The following is a 22,422-nucleotide window of genomic DNA, read 5'->3' as shown; positions in this document are numbered from 1 at the left end:
CTTTCTCCCTCCCCTCCCTCCATTTTTAATCAAAAAATCAATTGGAGGTGCAACAGCTGATGTACATGGCTGAATGTCTGTTACATGTACGTGTAGTTTTAGGACATAAACTTGCCTTTCCATTTAAGAATGGGATTAAATGACAACACCACGGACAATTTAACTTTTCTGGGACCTTCCTGTTACACACAGCTGAAGATAACCTAATGACAGCAGTGATACACAAGCACTAATAATAAAACTTTAAATCTTGTTTTCCTTATGCATGGAGGATCACATTTCTCAGCTACTAGGGGAAAGCTATGGCACACACAGAGTTAACCATGCCTCCCCACCCTTTCTTCACCCCCCTTCTCCCCCCCATCTCATTCATGCCACATTCCACAGTGGCAGGGTCCAACAACAGTATAGGAGGGTACCCAAAATGAAGAGGCAGGGCCTTCCATTCTTCTGCCTCTCTTGAATTAATTAACTGGAAATGAGTTTTGTCAATGTTTTGGAAAGGCAGAGGGGTGAAAAGAAACTGCTAGAATTAATCACAGTGAGAAACTACCTCTTCAGCAGTCTGCCAGGGTTCAGAAAACCCATGAAGAGTGCAAAATAAAAGGAAAGTGGGCTGACTTACCATCCAAAGGAACAAATAAAATTCAAACAAACACCCAAGTCTCCAAAACAGAGACATGCCCCAGTGCAAAGGAATGTAGCATCTGTTGCCACAACAGCTTCAGCTTTGCTTTTAATATACTTGTCATGAAGACTGAAAGGTAGCAAGGTAGAAAAGACAATTTAGTAATAATTTAAATACACAGAAGGCATGCCACATTTAATTCACTGAATATTTATGTACATGCAGTGTTCCGCTGATCCTTATGTAAGTAGAGATATTTGAGCACCATGATTGAAAATGAGTAACTTTCATTGTTTAGCCCTGACTCAGCACAGATCTTTTAAATGGAGAAAGCAGAGTGCAAGGCAGTTATTTCTTTGTTGAGTTTTTAATGACAGTTATCTCCAGGTTCAGCAATGGAAATTACAACCCAATACTGCACGCATGACATCTTTCTATTAATGAAATAAGTAATGAAATGTAAACCATCTGAAAAGATCTTTTTCCATAGATTAATTTACCTAGGTATTTAGAAAATATATAGGTGTCCTTTTGTTTACAAGAGTGAGGCAGAAGTATCACTCAGCAGTTTTTCTGAAAACGAACGTAACACTTCCAGCAGACTGGAACTGAAGAAATCTTGATTGCCCAGGCAGGGGTAAATATTTTAAAAGAGAAATCCTCCTTTCATGATTTGACTGTTCTTAATTTTTTGTTCATGACGGCTTTTTCCTGGCAGATCTCAGAATTAACTTGTCATCTCGTTTCTCTATCTCCAAACCCATCCTCTCAAGGGCAGAATTGTCAGCCAGCCCCTTCTCCTCCATCTGCGCAATAAGCTCTTGGTTTCTCTCATTCTGTTCAGTGAGATTTCGGATAGCATATACTGCCCACTGGTTCACAACTGTTGGACAAAGTTAAGGATCACGTATTTATTTAAAGACAAAACAATGCTTATTTTAATTATTTACTGCATTCTCCCTCCCCAGTTCTTCAAACCCAGAAAAACAGTGGAAATCAAGGGTTTGAAAAAGACATTTAGAGGCAATAACTCTGAACCTGAAAATACTTGCATATGAGGTAATTTAAATTTAAATGACATATGGCCACTAACTTCAGGCAAATTTAGTAGGTTATATCTAGAATTAGAAAAACCCCACAAATAAAATCGAAAGGCAGGAATTAAAAGGATGTATTGTTTTAAATTGAAATTGCAGTTAACTGAAATGTTCCAGTGATTTTCCTACTGACAAAAAGTCAGTCACTGTGTTACGATCTGAACACTTGGACACTACGCTTCCAAGACCTGGCAAACAAAAGGAGCTGTAAATCTGGTACAAGAAAGAAGACAACTATTATTTTCACTGTAAAAGTTGAAGAAATGTAGAAAAACACATCTTATGCAGGTTAACAACTGAAAATAGCACAAGTAATATGGGAGACACTTAAAAATACTTCTAGTATTATCTAAATGTGATTCGTTGTGCCTGGTGGTTTTACAAACTCGCAAACAGAACAGACACTAAGATCATCAGTAGGTAGCTCCTGCTCATGTTTAAATGGGCACAAGCTGCAACTCATTCACCTTCTAAGGTGGTCCCTTGAGGCCAGGATTGAGGCACATGTCAGGGCCACAGACAAACGATTTAAATTCCCAGGATTATCAGTCAAGCATCTTCCAAGTGAACTACAGTGTTCATTTTATGAAGTGTCAGAGATGTTAGTCCCAATTCTGCAGCTGAAAAGCTATGTTACGATATAATCTTTCACAAGTTACCCATATGGGAGGCAAGCCATTCTGAATCACACAGAAGTGGTTTGCCTGCAGGGCACCAATTATTTACTACATGTAGCTTCACATCCAGTAGAGGAATATGCATAATTTACTCATGTCCTTGACGTCTTTAGAGTTGGACAGTGTCTAAGCACAGAGATAAGTTAGTATTCTTATGGGCATTTGCCAGGGGGTGACTGGAGGGGAAAATTTCTCCCTTCAGGAAGATGGGAACTTCAGCCAAAATAATAAAAAGCAGGAACTGGACCTTCTGACACAACTTATCACGACAGCATTTAGAAAATCCAGTACCCCTGCATGCACATTCTCACAGTGGCAATCTTGCCATTTTCTCTGTGCACCTTGCACCGACTGTTGTGCCTACCTTATCACCACCTCTGACTACCCTTCAGGCTTATACGGTTTCAGCAGAAGCAGTCTTTCATGCTGGCTTGTTGGATGCACCAGGCAACATGGATGAACAACAGCAGGTAGCAGAAGCAGCTTTCTTAATGCAAGACCAGGGCCTGCCTTCACAAGCTCACATTTTAAGAGAGGGGAACTGACAAACAGAGTGCAAGAGACTGGGGGGGGGAAAAAAAAAAAAAAAAAAAAAAAGCGCAGCTTATGACCATACCTAACCACAGCACTACTTAGATGCCAAAACAGAATACAGAAGGGACTAAAATAAAAAGCACATGAGGAATCCTCAACAGAGAGGGAAGGGTTTAAATGAAGAGTAGCTTGGACAAACATCACAGAAAACACACATGCTAGGGAACAATCCTGCATTGGCATGCATCAGTGAAACAACCCCCTCCCTGCTTTTTAATAGTAGTTTACATTTATTTTCACATTCAAGCAGTCCAAAACTGAAAAATCAAAAATAGCAAAGCAGTAACAACTATAGCACTTTTCTTCTGACAGCGTTCTTTTTGTCAGGAAACCTGCTGCACACCTCCCTCATATAAAAAATTCTGGCATGAGGTCATGACACGAGAGAAATTCAGAAGAAAAAATAAAATCATGTATCACAACAAAGCCTTAATAGGCGAACATGACAGAATATCAATGTATTCTCTTCTGCCAGTGCATCATTACTGTAGTTAAATGAAAAGACAAGTGCCAAGCTACATTTAAGTTACATAAACTGAATACTTCCACTGATGATTACATTTAAGTATATAAAACAACAATAAAATACCAAATAAATAAAATCATATATGAGCAGAATTTCACTCATCAGCTCCAACAGCAAGAATAAATTTCAGCATAGTAAAATATGCAAGCTGATGAATGCAGAGGAACAAAAGCTGATACCTAGCAGGTCTTTTTGAGGTTTAATTCAGAGCATTTCACGAGTGCCAGAAAGTAACATGAAGTTCTCCCAATGGACTGTGAGAAACATGCTACCACCCTCCCTGGCTCTGCTCCTGGAACGAGTAGCAGATTTCTCTTGTGTTTCTAAAATACAGCTCTGCATGAAATACAGCACTTGCATAAAAGAATACCTTTGAAAAGAATAAAAGTGATTTTCAAAGAGTGACAGTTCTCAATCATCCGAAGTGCCACACAGAGAAAAAAGTACTCTCTAGAATATTTTTTTTGTGTATTAGCCTTGGGAATAATCCTGTTACCATCATCTTTATGTCCTTCAACACAAAACAACTGCTAAACCCCACAGCAAATGATGTTTTCCTATTATCATATCCATTCATGCTTACATAATATCTAAGACATCCCCATTATCTTATGAACTCTATCATCATTATGGCATTTGTCATTACTGACTACTGTAGCTGAAGCTGCAAAATGGTTTCAATAACATTTTCAGTCATTCAAAAACCCTTTTCTGTATGTAGGTTTTCCATTGTAAATTCAGTCATGAATATGCATGATTTCCCTTGTTCGCATGCTGTGTGAGGCTAAGACCTTTGGATGGCTGTGTGTAGACCTAGACAGACTTAAGTGTCAGCAGAGATTAAAGCTAGTCCCCAGCTAATATTCACATTACCCTCTTGCTCCTCTCTCCAAAGACAGAGACACAGAGAGAAAATTAAACATATTCTAGAGTCTCTAATCCTACCAACACTTTAAGCACTTTATTGTATGCTCAGCTTTAGAAAGAGAGCTTCTAAAGTTTCCATAGTTACTACAAAATAAGAGCATGAGCCTGTTTGTTGTGAAACTGCATAAAAGAAAAGAAATGCAGCAAGCATAGTAGATCTGATTGCGTAGACTTGTCCAGATTTTTCCAACAGGACATACTGCATTCTCAAATTAATATTACAGACAAGTGTAGATTACAATATCTCTGCCACAGTGCAGAGGGCACACAAAAGAAAGATTATTTTTTTTTATTATTTTGCAGAAGCTTCATTACCAGACTACCTGGGTTTAGGGAACGAAAGCAAACATTTGTACACCTTTAGAGCAACTCTTCAAAATCCTTCAGCACTGTATGCTATGGGATTCCTGTATTACTTTGATTTACACAAACAATAACAAAACTGAATCAACTTGCCTGGTGTTCCATACTTGTGTAACACTTTCATACAGCAATTTAAAATTTATCATCTACACTCCTCTAGGTCGTAACTTCAATTGTCAGGGAGGGGGGAATACAGGAAAAAAGGAAGAGAGGTGGAGAAAATGTGCTAGCAATCTGCCCTAAAGGATGAAAAATTTTACTATCTGAAATCAAGATAAACCATGAATTTTATGCCACTAAATCCTGTGGAAATTTTGCCATTGACTGCAAAGGGAAGTTTTCACAATTCTCGTTTCTTTTCACATGGATTCTACTACAAGAGGTTGCCAGAGTCAACGCTAGCAATAGCACAGTGACTGTTTTGTAAATTTAGTGGTGTGTGAAAACACAACTGCAAACTGTCAGGAGCCACTAACCAATATCCTATTGTGATGCATTATTGGAGAGGAGGACTTACAAACCATTTCCCAAAGAGAGTACTCCAGCTTTTCATTCTCATATCAGGGGGTCCAATTTGGACTAAATGTTACTGGCAAGTCTATTGCAGCCATCAGGACCTCTATAAGTTGTTCTATAAAATGATGTGGATTCTACGGATGAAAGATAGTAGACATAACTATTAATGAGGTTTGAATCTGATGAGGTAGACATACAGCAATGCATAAGTAAACTGGAAACTATGTTGCTTGAAAAAGGCATGTAGTAAGTGTTAAAAGTTAAGTATTATCATTAACTAGTATAGGATACTGAAGAGTGGTGACAAGGAGAATGAAATACATACATCTGTTTTCTTAAGTCCCCTTGATAGTTATTAATACTGAGCCATTTCTAAATATAACATCCTTGATGGAGAGTTTGATTTATTACATAGTGTAGATACTTTTTTTTTCTTTTAGTTAAGACCATTTCCTGCACTACAGTTGGTTTTCAATGGTTAAATGATTACTTAGGAAACTTTCTTCCTTAAGAGTATTTGGCATAATGAGAAAGACAGGATATCCTTTGCCCAATTCCAGTACCTCATTTAAATCAGATTTTTGACTATTTAAATATTGACCATATTTTAACCAAATACAGAAAGATACAAAACCTTATCAAGAAAGACAACCCACACTGGTTGGAACCCTACTCAATCCAGCTGTTTATGCAACACCTAAAGCCACCCAACTTCTCTAGGAGCTCTTCTGGAACAAGTCTATAGGGCTAAAAACTAGATAATGAAAATACATTTCTTGTTAATTATACTTCTTTCTGGTCTTCAACAAGTAATCCAATTGCCACTAGCACTTCTGCAGATAGGAATGAAATACTGAAGTGTCATGTTAGATGAATCACTTCCACTTACAGATCTGACTGGACCACACTGAAAAGACATAAACTATTTCCCCTTCAAGTCTTTCAGTCCTTTTAAGTACTTTTCTTTCACAGCAACTTGAAGATAATTCTTCTCACCATTAAAAGAGGTCTCTAGGCAGCTACCACAACTGTTAATCAGAGTTTGGATCAATGTGCTGTGATTGACTACACGTAGTAGAAAGTCAGGATTTTCGTCCCTCACGGTCAGCCAGATTGCTTACACAGTTCTCTAAGTTTCTTCCTCTTGGGGGTTGTAGTAGCTTTATGAAGCCCTAGAAGCTGTTTAGGACGATAGCAATTCCTTACAACTTTTTACCTTTTCAGGGTAACTTTTACTTGTGCTTAATATTAATACATTGCTAAAAAAAAGTAAATTACAGAAAATGTAAAGAACTAAAAGTTTTATCTTAATCTATTTACTTATTCTAAAGAAGTTCATTCATGGGTTTAGAATTAATGCCTGGACTTTATTTATACCTGATATTAACTTATCAGCATTAGAAAACTTCAGGAATTCAGCCTATACAAACCTCAGATACTTTGCCTAGAAGTTAGAATAAAAACGTTTAGAATATTTTAGTTGCCTGCATTTTTATTTATTCCACAGCAGTTATTACCACTTATGATCGCAGTCACCACATTCTGGGTTTAGGAGCTAGAAACAGGCAGCACTGTATCAGCTGGGAACGACCTTCCTTCCTTCCCCTGCTTGACCTGGGCCTTGCAGAGCAGACGGCACAATGCACCTAACCCTAGAAGCCTCCAAGGTGGAGAGGTACCGTTGGATGCTGGAAGAGGCATTTATTCCTGATCGCATTTTTTAGGGCTAAGATTTGTAAGAGTGGGGAACCTAAAAAGCAAAGGTTCATTTCTGCTACAGGTAACTCTCCACTGGTCCAAGGGATGAGTTGGAGGGTTGGACCACTCACGGCCAACAAGCTGCAGTCTCCACCACTACGTGGCAGCAAAGCTTCACTGGACATGCACGAAATCCGCTGCCTGCAGCCAGCCCTTTCCTGCTCCTTACTGGGACAGGAAGCCCAGGGTGGGCTGCTGATGCTTACTGCAAGCACTCCCCATACAAACTGGCTTCCACAAAATAGTTTGGTAAAGACAGAAACCCTATCCCCAAAAACCTGAGCTGGGGTTTCCAGCTCGAATTCCACTCTGTACAAGAACACTGCTTTGCCAGAGAAAGATCTCAAACGATACCATCTCAGAACAGACAAATGGGATCAAAACAGTTTCAACACCAAGGCGACGTTCTCTGTAATTCACAGCCTATTGAAATTAGGAAACATCCATAGCAGAAAAAAGTTGTACATTAAATAATATTTTCCAGTTCCTAAGCCTCCACTAACCTCCCACACCAGTAGTTATCTCTTCCTCTAGCAAATACCACCTTTCTGGTTACCTGTATTTGTATCAGTTTCTTGATATTCTAGCCATCATCTATAATGATGAACCCATTTCCTGAAGTGTGCCTTGTGGGATACAGGTTTCTTTCAAATGGGACTGATATCTTCTGTATAATCAACAGACAGGCATGTTATAGCTCAGCTATAAGTTTCAGTGAAAATTCACATATTTTAAGTATCTATGGCCAAGAAATATACTTTAAGACCAGAATGGATGATTCTACCTCTTTTGCCCAACATTTCTGCACACAACACAGACGACCAAAGGTCAGCCATTCTTGAAATTGAGCTTGTCAATTCTGTTTCATGTACAAGATATTTTCATGCCTCCTTCTGAAAGACATCCAATGTTGATGAGGAGATTTCACTGTGTCCCTAAATAAATTGTTCCAGTGGGTAAGAATCTCATTCATTACAATCTGTGATCTAGCTCCGATTTAGATTTGTTTAGAATTGTTTTGAAACACTGACTTTCACTGTAGATTAAAAAAAAATAATTCACAGGTCATAATCAAGGTATTCGGTAAGCACCTTTTGCATCAACTAAAGAGAGAAACCAATGGAGATATTCCAAGCTTTGCATAGTTCTTGTACCTCTTCCCTCCATTTGTATTTTCCAGCATCCCTTTTGAAGTATAGGCACCAGAGCTGATGTTACAAATTCTGCCAAAATTTGCTATAAGGCTGATTGCAGGTGCAACACAGTTGCCTGCTCCTTCTGGCTATTAGTAATTCAGAAAAAATGAAAAACAAAAGCTCATAATACTCAGTTGCTCTCTCACTCCTAGCTATAGCCCCACAAGTAAGGTCCACGTTCTCCAAGTCATTTAGAGAAACATTTTCAGCAGTGTCCAGTTCTGACATCCAGAGCCAAATTATGAGGCTCACTCTTAGTTCTTAGCTCATTTCTTAGGCTTGACTGTATTTAACTACATACTCCACTGATGTCCACCTAAATGGTATCCAATGTTCATCAAAGTGCTGTTTACTACTTCAGCAATTTGGGTTACTAAGACATTTCTTACCTAAAGCAATGTGGGGATTTTTCTCCCCAGATCACCAGTATTTCAAGGTTAACAGACCACACAAGACATCATTGAACAGTATTACATGCCCAGATTGCTATTAGTCTTTAACGCCTGCCAGTTAAACAACATTTAATCCATATTCTATGTGCCTCCTTTCACGCTCTGTGGGACTTAAAAGTACAGTGCCAACACACCTTAGTATACTATGAAACCAAACAAAATTTCACTCAGGTACTTCAGAGCTACAAAAGCCGTAGTACATGTTCAGCTATGTCAGGCTATTTTTATTATAATGCCTCATATGCCAAAACTTACAGAACTTAAAAAAAAAAAAAGCGCCATAACCTGTAGTTTGTTTCACTTTTTCCTATACTCAGACCTGTAAAATTAGCTAAAAACCATCAATATGACACATTCATTTTTGCTGCTTAGGCTGCCAATTTTTTTTTTTTAAGTTGTGACTTACATTTTTAATAGAAACCCGTAATTTATAAGTAGCTATAAATCATCTGGTTCTAAAACAGAAAGAATGACACTTTTGATCAATCTCAAGCTAACTGCTCCACAGTTACAATATTCTGTTCTTACACTGCCTTCTATTACACTAATCCCCTTTTAAGAATTCATGACAAATAAATCTGTTATTATCTATAAGAGGTACCAGAGAGTTAGCAGGTTGTTACATTAAAAAGAAAAAGCTTCAATTGCTGTGACCTAGCTGTTAAAAATGCTTTAGCTTATCTTCTTTTTCCAGGTACAGAAAAAAATGCAAAATTCCATTAAGTTGAAACTTGTATATCAAATTACTATTAAAACCTACCGCAAACATAGAGATGTAAAGCACTACAGCATAAAGCGATGGCAACTGTGTTCACAAGCTAATTAAATATCATGCAGACTCCAATAATTTTAAATTTCCTTGGAAATGTAAAGAAAAAAAGTGTCACCTATACAGAGAAATATATTCAAGTGCATTTACATGCATACATATTAGAAATAAAGAGCTTTAAAATGCTTTAAAATGGAAATCATAGAAGTCAAATAAAACTCTCAAAAATTTGGCACTAGACTTAAAAGCTCAACCTAGTTAATACCCGAGATGTGGTCAAGCTAATTATAATTTATCACTCTAAGGTAGATGACAAGATAAACTGAATCACAACCTGAACAGAAGCTCTTTTTCTATTTATAATCTCTAGAGACTATTCATGTAGATTCTATAAGGATCTGTGAGCCAGTTTCTCTTTCAGCATTGTACTTGAGCATTTCATTGATTCAAGGTCTCTAAACAATTTATGTGGCATAACTCTCACCCCTGCTGCTTTTAGTAATTTCAAACATCACTTTATGACAAATAATCAAAACAATGAAGGTAAATGAAACTCCAGCTCCATTCTCATAGACACCAAATGATGTTCAGTGTGCATCCAAAAATAACAATGGTTAAATAAATGGGTGTTTTGAAAGATGCAACTAAATTATAACCAACTAAGGTTTTTCTCCCATGTTTTGCAAAATAGCCATTAGCCACAATTATATCTGCTACAATTTCAGGAAATGGTTGCATCTCCTTGAAGGAAACTCAGAACACCAAGAGACAAGAACAAATCAACAAGGTCAGTGGAATGGGCTGCAAATGTATCCTTAGTGAGAAAGGAAAGGTTATGTTTTGGAAACCATTACAGAAATAGAAAGAACAAAGTGTAAAGACAGATCTGGGAAAGTCAGGGAAAATGATTTAGGGATCAGAAAAGAGCTACATAAGACAATGCATTTGCCAGCTGAAATTACAGATTGTTTTAATAATAATGAAACAGGACAAAAGAAAAATGTCAGAAAAAAGATATTATGCAAAGCACTGACCATATGACATATGAATATAAGAATACAAGAAACAATGTCAAGAAGACAGACTGAAATATGATAAGGCAGTTGCAGAAGGCATTCCATTCTCAACAATATTTCTGAACCACTCCTAGCTTTATTTAAAAAAACAAAAACCTTTGTGTCTCAAATTTCTAGTGCTCTGTCTCAGCCCAGAGGGGAATTTTTCAAAGGAAAGTCTACACAAAAATCAAGAAAGCTGTTTGAGCTATAAAAGCAGTGAAATATTATATTTTCTCTCTCTTTTTTTTTGGTGCTCCTGGTAACTAAAGATCCACTTTCTTTCAAGAATTCAAGCCTGTCATGGATTTAAATCCACCAAGAGGATTAGGGCAGAGGACAAATATGACAATATTTGGTTTAGAAATAAGAGTTATTAACTTCAATTCCTCACTTTTACATGCATGAGTTGGTATCTACAGAGATTACTCTTCTCAAGGGATTAGAAATATTATAATGTAGCATTTGAAAGAGCCTTCTTGCATTCTGTATACCTCTGTTAAACTTCCTCCAGCGCTAAGAGGGACCCTGTGAATCACACAAGTCTCTTAATGATGGTAGTTGTCACTTACTGGAGGTGGGTAGAAGTAAGATACTGAAGAACAGTCTTTGTATTTACATTTCTCCCAATTTGATTTAGAATTTTATATATTCTCGAGAAAATTAATACACACACACCCCCCCAACCCCACTGGATTTCACTATTTTAATCATCCTGCAGATACACTAAATAAATTGCATCCTGAAATTATGGAATCAGCAACCTGAAATATACCATTAGGAATTACAACTTTGTTAAATGTCCAAGCACTAAATTTAATCTGTGGTCATTTCTAGAAGGAAAAAAAAGGGACAGCACTTTCATTTCTCAGAGTATCTCTTCCTGTGCTGCACACCACATTCATTCTGTGGTCTTAGTCTTTTTTGTATTAGGAGAATACTGCATTTGACAAGAGAAAATTTGTTCTTGGGTAGCTGTGGATTACTGAGGTAGCTGGTAGATGGAGAACACCTCACAAGAAAACTTAACATTTTTGTTTTCATTCTAAAGTAAACATTTTCTTGCAATTAACATTTCAGAAGTGCAGTCTTTTGAGTCAGAATTTAGGTCTACCTACTACCATGCTTAATTGTGGTAGGGTTATTTACTTGGTTCTCCACCTTTAACTGAGTTTTGTTCCAAAGAGTTTGCAACATACAGAAAAGATAAACAATGGGTTAAGACATGGAAGTTGTATTATCCCAACTCTTCAGATGGGAAGCCAATGTCAAGAGTGATATAAAAGAAGATTAGGTTACACAAATGACTCCTGTAACCTTTTCAACAGGGCGCGTGCACCTATATCCTCCCCCCTTCAGAGCTTTATAATAATCCCACTCAGGACACTTTATTCAATATTGCACAGAAAAATCCTATTTAGAATGGAATCCAGACCTTTTTAGTCCATTAACACTTCTGTAAGAACAAGACCGGTTACTTGTAATGCTTCTTTCAAGAGTGTCAAAACACCCTGATACATAGAAATAGACATTGCTGAGCAGATGACCTTCCCAAGTAAAATCAAAAGCAGTGTTTGGGAATAGCTGTGTTTCTCCCCTTTCACCATGAGAAATAAAGAAAAGGATGAAGCCTCTTGGGAATTACTTAGGAAACTGGCCCAATACTACAGCCAACACCCCCCAACCCTTATCATACAATACCGAGGGATTCCCTTGTGAGCCACACAGACCCCTAGGCTCCAGTAGTATCTAACAAAACACAGCTATAAAGAATTCACAGCAACTTGCAGGAACAGGATAGGATTTGGTCTGCTGAATAAGGTAAAAGAAGTAAGCCCCCCTCAGACTGTTCTTGCTCAATGAATAACCACACTTGTACCTGTTCCAGCTTCCAGTCTGACCAGTTCATCTGAATATAATTGTAAGACAGGGAGGAGTTAAGGTCTGCACACATGCCACAAGCCAGAAATCCTGCACTCTCTCTTTAAAGAAGAATTCTCAGCACACTGGGAGTTGAATTAGTCTGAACAGGAATATGGCAATACAGTGTTTCTTCTTCCTTGACCATTGTTTTTCATCCTAGTTCCATCCATGGTAGTTGGTTCCCCCTCAGCTGGTATTTTGTGTTGTATTTGGCACTATGCACCTAAAGGTTCAGGCCAACAACTTTCTGCTTGTTACCTGTGCTGGCAAGTCCCGTTCTTTTACTCTCGACCTCAATCACTGTTGGGTCACTAAAAACTTACCATCTACCTTTTTTGTTAAAGTTATAGTGACACAATCAGTAGTGGTTTACAGAAAATAAGATTCTAATAGTGCTCTGTGTCCAGGGGTAAGTGCTGCAGCAGCAGTAACCTGTGATAATGCAAAATTAAAGCCCTCTACCAAAGAATACACTTCCATTTAGCCCAAGCAGACTTTAAACTTACTTGTGCAGCAAAGTTAGTCTCAATGCAATGAGGAACAGGGTGATTTCTTCCAAGTGGGCAGAACTTGATTGGGCATAATAAGGTCATTACTGTTTTCATCAGCAGTCTAGGTCCTCTACACTGACCATATCCACTGAAATAAAATGATTTTATGTAGGCTTATGAAAATACAAAATCAAATAGGTCACCTCAAACTACTAAATACACTGGCAGTGCCTAAAGTGAGCTTTCCAAAGACAGACAACCATTACTGATTTAACGTTATGCTGCATTTTCTTGCCAACATAGATGAGATAGCCACATTTATGTGAAAATGCTCAGCCGTATGAGGGTTTACTCTAAAAAGTCAACTCACACTCCTATTTTTGCTTTCTACTGGCTTCTATTCAGCTGTGAGGCTTTTTTACAGCATGCGGCCTGTTTTAGGTTGCACTCTGTAACTTAGAAATAAAATCTCTGTCAGCTCCCCCAAAAGTCTTTGCTGGCATCACACAAAAACAAACTGCCATTGTTGTAGACCATAGCAACTCGATTTCTTCTAGCTTTAGCCAGAAGTTTCATGAACCACAATTATACTTGCTGCTGCCATGAAGTCAAAAGTATTTTCAATCTACCTCTCAGATGACTTTCAGACTGAATATAATAGAAGCAGCTTAGGGAAGGAGTATCTGAAAATCAACTTGTTTTTTCTACATTTTCATCTACTATTCAAACCAAGGGGCTTATGCATGGATATCCATGATCACAGGTTTTCCCCTTCACAAAAGCTGAAAATTCTTACTCCTAAAACATAGCCAGCTGGGTGTTTACTCATATATATAAACATACATGTGTGTGTATCTCACACTCACACAACCTCCAGCAGGATATTTTTTCTTCAATTGTGATAGCTTTATCGGCTAACAGAGAAACATGCCTGATTAGGGGTTAATATAATATGGACACTTACTTAAGGTTATTCTAATTAGATTCAGACATTCACAAAATAAATTTATCAAGAGACCTACTACGGGAATCTCAAAAAAGTGGCAAGCATCCTGAAAAAACAAGAATATCTCATCTTCAAAACAGCACTTCACTTTTGATTTTCAAGTTTTACCACTAAATAACAGGTATTACATTGCAGTACTTTGGATAATATGCTTTTTCCTAAAATATTTCTAAGGACAGCCATTAAATTTAAAAAAAAAAAAAAAAAAAAAGGCACATTTTTGTGTGTTACAATCACAATTGTTAGGAAGTAGTGAAAAAACAGCCAAGTTAAACTAAAGTCTTCAATAATAAACAGGTTAGTTTATTTAGTTTATTTAAAGTCTTGCATAAGCACCTTTTTTGTATGATTATGGTCAACAGTCTTGATCAGAACAGGCCTCTCTCCTTATGTTTGCCTTAAGCAAGTGGAAGCTGGAAGGAGCAGTAAGAGCTTAGGACGACGTAAAAGACAAGAACAAAAAGGGCCTGTCTGATGCTAGAGCCTGTCAGAGCTGAGGAAGATGGTGGTTCAGAGAGCAAAATACAAGATATGTTAATTTAGAACACCTTTTCAACCCAAATAACCTGAAAAGCAGGAACTGGATGAAATTTTTTACTGGTATTAACCAGATAGGCATCTCCAACTCACTCTCCTACCCTGTGGCATGTTTAATGTATTTATTTTTTAAACACAGGTTACATAAGTAAAGCACAACACTCCCAACTTTTCAGAAGCAGAACATGAAACTGAATTTTCAAACCCAAAAATTCATCTCATGAAAGAACGTCTCCTTAATCTAAAGGCAAACAATTCCACTTGCATTTTGAAACACCTTTTTCCTTTTGAATACAGAAGGACAGTTGTGATTAGGATACAGCCAATCCAACATGGAAGATTTGAAGGGTATAGAAAAAATTAAAGTGACATTCAACCTTCTTTGACATTTAACTCTTCAAGACCCCAAGGTCTGTAGGTGAACTGCATCTCCCCAGTCTCACTGTTTATCTTTTTCCCCTGTGCTAAAAGCCTAATAGCATCTTTCAGCATCTCTCTACTGAATTTACATGGAACTATGCAAAGTTATAGTAGCTGAAAATTTTAAATACCAGTTCAGATAATTGCAAGAGATAAAGCAAATTTGTTCTTAACTGTCCATAATCATCCTCATGTCTGTTACTAATGAGGGTGAAGGCTTTTTGTTGCCTTTACTCATGAAATATCCTGAAGGAAAAAAATGCTATTTGTTAGTATAAGTGTAAAGGATAGAAGTCTAAGATCTAATTAGATAACAGTTCTCCCAAACTGATCACTGAAAGATGAATTCAAACCTAAGAAGTTAAAGCAATGCAAGCATGTTAGTTGAACTTCAGCTAGCAAACTCGCAAGCGATGAACCTCCTGGTATTTCTACGCACATTACAGAACTGTTCAAGATCTCAAAGGATGCAATTTTAAGGTAATGACAGGTTTACAAAGGAATTTATTTTAGGGTAAGAGCAGACCCATTTCCTATTTCAGTATGCTTCCATACACTACAAATAAAAAGATTTATCAAAGGATTTCTCCTCTCAAAGGTAATAAAGAGCTCTTTTAACATCTAACATGGCAGTCCAGCTTCTCCTGATGAATTGCATACTTTAGGTAATTTTTTTTTTCTGTCTAGAAAAATACAATTTTATCACTTCTACCACAAAAGTGACATTTTTCTTTGGAAAAATTTGTATGTGTAATTTGGAGGCAGAAATTAGTTAGTAAAATGTAGAAAATTGGTATATCAACTCTGTTTTCAGTAGAAAACATAATGACATCTTAACAGTAGAGCCTGGGTGTCTCCAAAACAGATAAAGTTCAAACAAAAATGTACATCTACAAAGACTTTGCAAAGAAACCTAAGAAGTTCTTATATAAAAGGAATCTGGATGAAACTTTTTCCAGTCAGCTTTATCCAAGGAGAAATCTGAGTAACACAGCCTGAAACCACAAAAAGAGGCACTAGAAACAAGAACGTAAAGAGAAGTTTCTGGACATGACTCCCCAAAGGAACTGTGGCTGAAGAGCTACACTGAGCTTTCCCTTGCAGCTTTCCACATCACCTTGGCAAACTGTAGCACCACTGAGTGATCATATTCAAATTTCAGCAACTCTCTCAACACCCTGCTCAAGAGCTACCTAAATATTTCCTTTTAATTAATATTCCTTGAAAATAGAAAAGAGACAAAATATATTCACTCTGGATCACAAAGTTATAACAATGGAGGCAATTTTAGGATGTTTCAATTTTAAGCAAGCAGGCTTTCAAATCTTAGTAAGACCATTGCTCTGGTTTGCAAGCATTATAAAATGGATTTGTGCCAGACAGGACTGGGTGCACAGATGGAGGAGAGAAACAGTCAAATCTCTTCAAAGGAATGTTATGCAATGGAGTCAGGTACCTACACGCTACTAAGGACTTGGTTTGTAGCGTCTAGAAGTAGAAACAAGATACAAACTGCAAACTCTTCTGCTTCCCTGCATAAAGACATACGAAGAACACAGCTGGTGAGGAAGATCAGAGGCAGGAGAGAAGCAGGAAGCGTTAACTTCACGTAGCACAGGGGCACCTGAAATAGCTCTAGGTCAAAACAATAAACACAGTAGTAACCAGAAGCTGTGCTCAAAAAGCTGATGGCAGCAAACCATCACAGCAGGCTAGTCCCTGGCTCTGCCAAAGTGCTACTTACTTTTTCATACACCTGAATACTGTACGCTATGGACCAGTGGTGAAAGCTCATATTAAGAGGTGTCACAATGTCTTTAAAACCCAAGTAAGCAAAGTTTTATCCTCTGGTAAAAAAATTATAGTACAGCCATAAAATGTCAGCCTGTATCAAAAGGTATGAAGTTCCACATTGCTCAAAATGCAGTAAAGGTTCCCATGATATTTTATTTTCATTTCATTCAAGATTGTAAATTGCAACTCTACCCTTTGAAGGCCTCAGACTTGATCCTCTTTTACTAACGGCTAAAATGAAGGATTAATCTTAGAAAGAAATTCTAAAAGTTGTTGCACAGCTGTGTTTTCCAGCAAAGGAAGAATAACTCAGGACCAAAACTGCTTATGAGGTTTTCTCAGGGCTGCTTTTCTGCTTAGGGAAAGGTTACTTCCCCTGCCCTTCCCACCACATCCAGCATTGCCCCTTACGAGAAGCAGACTGGGGAAGTACAGCTCTGCTACTCAGTGCACTGTCAGGTCTCCAACTAAAGGAACAGTGATGAACATCAACACCTTGCACTTAAAGCGACAAAGTGAATAACTCAGAGGATACTTAACACCCATTGCTCCTCCCCCCAGACTGTTAACATTTTGCTATCATCTGTCCCTACATTATTTTATCCTTTTAAGATATATTAATATGCAGATATTCTCATAACTGTGTGCTGTGGAACATGTAACATTTTCACAACTTCTATTTTGTTTTTATGATACCTGTTAATAAGTGAGCTTTTTCTGACAAATTAATTTATAAAACCTGTTTCACGTGTTCCGTATAAGAAAGCTGACATTACTCTGGACAGGAAAGGCATTTGATTTCCAGATGCACTTACCAGAAACTTACAAGAAGCTAATGATTTGATGACAGAAAATAGTCACTCACCCACTGAACACACCAGCAGGATTACTATTTAGTTCATGAAGAGATTGGTAAGTCTGCTTAACAACTGTTTATCTTCAATATAAAGTTATTTCCCTCTAATAGCAATTTATCTTGGAAAGTCTCTGCACTTAAACCCGAGGAGAAAAAATCCCGAATATGAAGCACAATGTCATTTATATTAAAATCTCCTTAACATATAAGTAATCTGCATCATTAATTCTCTCAATTATACACACTTTCATCACAGCTTGCTGGCCTTGTCTCTGTGCTTAGAATAAGTTCTCCAGTCAGATTTAATAAGTGTATAGAATTGATGGAATACTTATTTCAGTCTACTGAATAGATTTCAGTTGAAGCAAAAGCTCCAAGATCTGATGCAATGACCAAACACAGTCTTAATTCAGATTTCTATCACAGTTAGCTCTTTGAATTGACATTTGTACACCAGTAATATCATTTTAAGAAACTGAATAACCACAATTCAACTTCCTTAGAATCCAGTTCCTGAAAGTATTTTTATGAATTTGCTCGCTTCTGAACCAAGCGTTTAAATACAACCTAGAAACACATGACAAGTTAGACTTAGGTACCAAGTGAAAGCAATGCTGGCAAAAACATATTAAACCCCCACAACTTTTCTTATGAGTCATCTTCCGTAATTAGAATTCTTTTGTAAAGGATACAAGGATTGTTGCTATCCATGCTGCAGTTATCCAGGATCAAGGGGATGCCGTCTAACTCATAAACCTAAATAAAAACAAAAGATTAATTTAATGGATGTCTCAACAATACCAAGTATGTTTCCTGCAAGAAATGCGCAAAAACGTAACAGGGATGTGTGTTTCATCAAAAATATTAAACATGTTAACATAAATTGCAGAGTGAATCTGGTATTATCAGCAGTAAGTATCACAAAACAGTAACACCAGCGGACAAAAATTTCACTCTTCCTTCATTTAGCATGTGTTTGACTGAGGTATTTTCTGTGTCGTGCTTCTCGCACTGAGCCAGAAAAGCTGTTTATTGACAGCTCATGCTTGCTTCCAGAAGGAAGAACCAGAAAAAAAAATATGGAGTGAAAAAATAGGAAACTAAAAGTTGAAAAAAACCTATAAACATGCACACAAGTTAGCATGGGGTCACATGTCTTCTGTACCTTCTGAATTTATGCAAACTTTAAAAGCACTGTGTTACCTGTATGTACCTAAGCACAAATTCTTTATATCAAGAGCCACTGACTTTTTTCCTTTAATAAGGTGTTCATTATGTTATTAGCAAACTAGCAAAGATGAGATCTGTAATTTTTTATTTTTGATACATATATACACATGTGAATTCACAAATCACACTAATACATTTGTGTGTGTGGATAAGATAATAATGTATAATCCTAATAGTCATATGTACATAACACACCAACACTACCAAGAATTCAGAAGCTGATGTTAACAATAAATATGTAGCATAATTATCTTAGTAAAAGTATATTCCATAAGAAATTTATCTAGACTTCTAAGGTATACTGTAACACCATACATCATCATGCGTATTTATAGCTTTAGATAGTGTTACTTATTTACATGAAAACCTGTTTTAAATTATCTGCAAAATTTCAACCTTGGAAATATTTTCTTAAGACGTATAAGCTTTTTTTTGTTTTTTTTTTTTACATTACAAAAGTAGTTTTAAGAAGACTTCCGAGCATAAAGATTGTTTATATTCTTATAGTGATACATTATTTACATTGTTTAAGCCACTCCAGATACAGTCCTGGGCAACCTGATCTGCATTTAAGCAGGGGGGCTGGACAAGACATTCCCCTCCAGAAGTCCCTCCCAGCTGTTCTGTGATAGTGAAACCATACTTGTCCAAATCCCAAATCATTTATCCCCTTAAAATTTAATTTCAAACCAAGAACTGGCAAACAAAGCAATTTAGACAGAATGTCAGTTTAGGTTGTGGCTTGATGATGGGTTTCTCTCTTCCATCTTTTTTGCCCAAAATAAGATGCTTTTTTATGTACCATGTAAATCAACAAATCATAAAGTTTACACTGCAGGATGAATCAGCTTCCCAAAATGCAATTTGTATGGCAAGAGAGGAAAGTTGGGTAGTTGGAGATTTAGATGGGAAATCCAGAATAGACTATTGATCAGTAAAACTGAATTCAGAGGCAAATCTGAGCACTCTTACAAGCTCCATTTCATATAATCTTGTTGCAGAGTCTCAAGATATAAAATGAGAAGGTAACAGAGATAGATATACAGACAGGCAAGGCTTACATGTAAAGAATCAGAGATCATTGCCAGCTTTTAATATCTAACTGGCACACCTGTGCTAACATGCATAATTATATCTACATAAAATACAGTTAACACAAATTTTAAAACACCCATTCCTTCCACAAGATTTTCATGTTTTCTCCACAGGTCATGCATCACGTATGATGTCATACTTCAAACCTTGAACAGTGACCTTTCACTAATACAATACTTCTGCATGCTTGGGAAACATTAGTTCTTTGATTTTCACACTGTAGTCGAACTCTGATATGCCTACAACGTTGCTTCCTATTTTCAAACTGCTGAACACTACAAATTAATCTAGATTAAGCGTGCCAACTGAAATAAACCATGCAATCTGTTCCAGTTCAATTCAATTCAGTTCATTTAACAGAGTAAGTAAGCATTTGGGGAAAATAAAATTTTAGTTAGAATCCACACATGCTTCAAAAAGTTACTTCAGGAATATGATGAGATTCCTTCAAAGTTAAGTGGGAACAGAAGCAGCAAATCACAGCCTAAGTGATACCTTAATGTAAAACCCAAACGTCAACTACCACTGCCTTACATACCCACTGAGAGTCTCTTAACATCATACAATTAAACTGTGCATATAATTTGAGCAAGTTAGGTATAGCTTTTGTCACCATGATGCCAGCTTTAGTATGTCACCTAGGACTTACTACACAGTGAAATGAAGCAAGGAAAAGAAAGTTTACAACAAACCCATCCAAGACAAACCTATATACTTCCTAGAGTGACCTGTGAGGCGAAAAGCTCTGATTCCTGAGCAACCACTACTACAGAAGTTCCAGTGCATGTCAGCTGTTCCTGTACCACCAGTGATCCACTGAAATAGCATTTTATGGTAACCTAAAATTCATGCCAGTGTACTGTAATGATCTGGGCTGCAATGTGAGCTAGTCTGGAATTGCTCTACGTGTAGCGGCGCCATTTCTGCAACAAAAGTGCCACAGATAGTCAAAGGAAGGAATCACTGTCCCCCAACCAGGCTGTCCCACTTGCATGCTGAGTCTCTCTCAAATCTCACTCTCACCTGCCTGTAATCTCCCATGCCAGCAGATTTTGTACATACCAAGAAACCATCATCCTAGGTCTCAACTTCTTAATATACTGCCCGATATAAAAAAGTTAGTGAATTTTTCCAACTAATTATTGGCCTCAGAGTTTTTCCTTTGAAGAGAATTATCTCTGAAATGCGACAGTATAGAGCAAGGCAGCAGACCTTTTGCAGGGATCTTCTGCAGGACTTGGGAAAGAAGTCTACTGCACAAGCCTCAAATAGGGCACAAAAATATCCTGGGAAGAAAAATATGTAGTGGTCGGTATGAAATTCACTGCAATTCATTCAGATTTTAGAAAACATTATAGACAGAACCTAAGCAATAGGGAAGTTCTGGTCTCTGTGTGGTAAACATAATTACTCACATTGGCCTGTGTTACAAAAGGTCACTAAACCTTTTCTTCATTTACATTACTGACAACATAGCTGGCCAATAACATGGAACTGCACTGTACTGTAACAAAACCACAAGGTATTTTCTTATGAAGAACTATAGTGCTTTATTCTGAACTATGCTGAAACAGTAAATGAAGCTGCAACCTATGTGTAGGCTGAAATCTCAACTGCATTTAAGTTAATTACAAAAAAAGTTACTTAAGACAAGTTTAAAATTTAAAAAAATACAGCTCTGGACTAGTGTTTCAGTCCAGCCAGTACCAAAATCTTCACCCTAATGTTATGCTGTCAATTTCTGAAACTGTATTCTAAAAAGCAGAAAACAGAACATTCAGCATTCAAAGGCAGGTACCAGTCTCTGCCAGTTAAAAAAGGTGTTTTTCACAACACAGTTTTATATTGCTGTCCGACTTGTTTTCTGTACTTGCCTCTGAAACATAATGAAGATTGGTTATCATGCCAGTGCGAAATTTAAATGCATTACACTTTAAAAAAAATGCCTTCCCCAGTGACAAAGCAACTGCTAGTTTTTTTTCTTTTTCTCTGTACATGGAATTTAATAATCTATTTTGACTACTTAAACCAGATGCTAAACAGAAGCCCATATAGGCAGAGATGCTATTTAAAAAAGAGCTTATGAAGGTGACCAGCCAATACTATATATGCCCAGTGCTCTCATGGCCAAGGAACAATATAGGGTTTTACTTGGATGGTCTGGGACATGTCAGTCCTGAGGAAAAAGCTATGCTTTTTTCCTTGATAACCAATGAAAATATTAAGACCAGAATTAAAGTTTTTATGTTATCTTACAGAATTCACATTTATTGACCAATATATAAATAAGGTCACTAACATAATTAAGGATATTTGCCTGAAGAGACCTACTTCTGATAATCTCCTGGTATTTTCTTATGAAGTTCACAGAAGTAATTATCATTAACACAATCATTCACAGCAGAGCCCAGAAAAAGTATATAAATTAACCATAGACTGTTTCTTGAATCTTTCCCTCTAGCAGCAACAGAGCCAAGCTCAGGGGTAAGAATGCAAATTCTCTGAGCATGAC

At 37.1% G+C, this 22,422-nt stretch overlaps 1 protein-coding gene across 3 annotated transcripts in view; it reads right to left on the bottom strand.

The window, feature by feature from the left end:
- Positions 1-666: 666 nt before the first annotated feature.
- ATXN10 (ataxin 10) overlaps positions 667-22,422 on the bottom strand; it is a 102,273-nt gene continuing 80,517 nt past the window's right edge. For 2 of the 3 annotated variants that reach the window (XM_056340632.1, XM_056340633.1), the window contains exons 10-11: positions 18,278-18,341; positions 667-1,511 (exon numbers count right to left, since the gene is read on the bottom strand). In XM_056340632.1, coding sequence (XP_056196607.1) covers positions 1,324-1,511; positions 18,278-18,341 — 252 coding nt within the window. In that variant the 3' untranslated portion in view covers positions 667-1,323. Of the gene's footprint in view, positions 1,512-12,318; positions 12,468-18,277; positions 18,342-22,422 lie in introns of those variants that run through there. The other variant, XM_056340634.1, reaches the window with a different exon arrangement.

Source organism: Falco biarmicus, chromosome 5, assembly GCF_023638135.1.
Source record: "Falco biarmicus isolate bFalBia1 chromosome 5, bFalBia1.pri, whole genome shotgun sequence".
In the NCBI taxonomy this organism is placed as follows: Eukaryota; Metazoa; Chordata; class Aves; order Falconiformes; family Falconidae; genus Falco; species Falco biarmicus.
The sequence above is the reverse complement of the archived record's forward strand: the minus strand, read 5'-3'. Positions and strand labels throughout refer to the sequence as shown.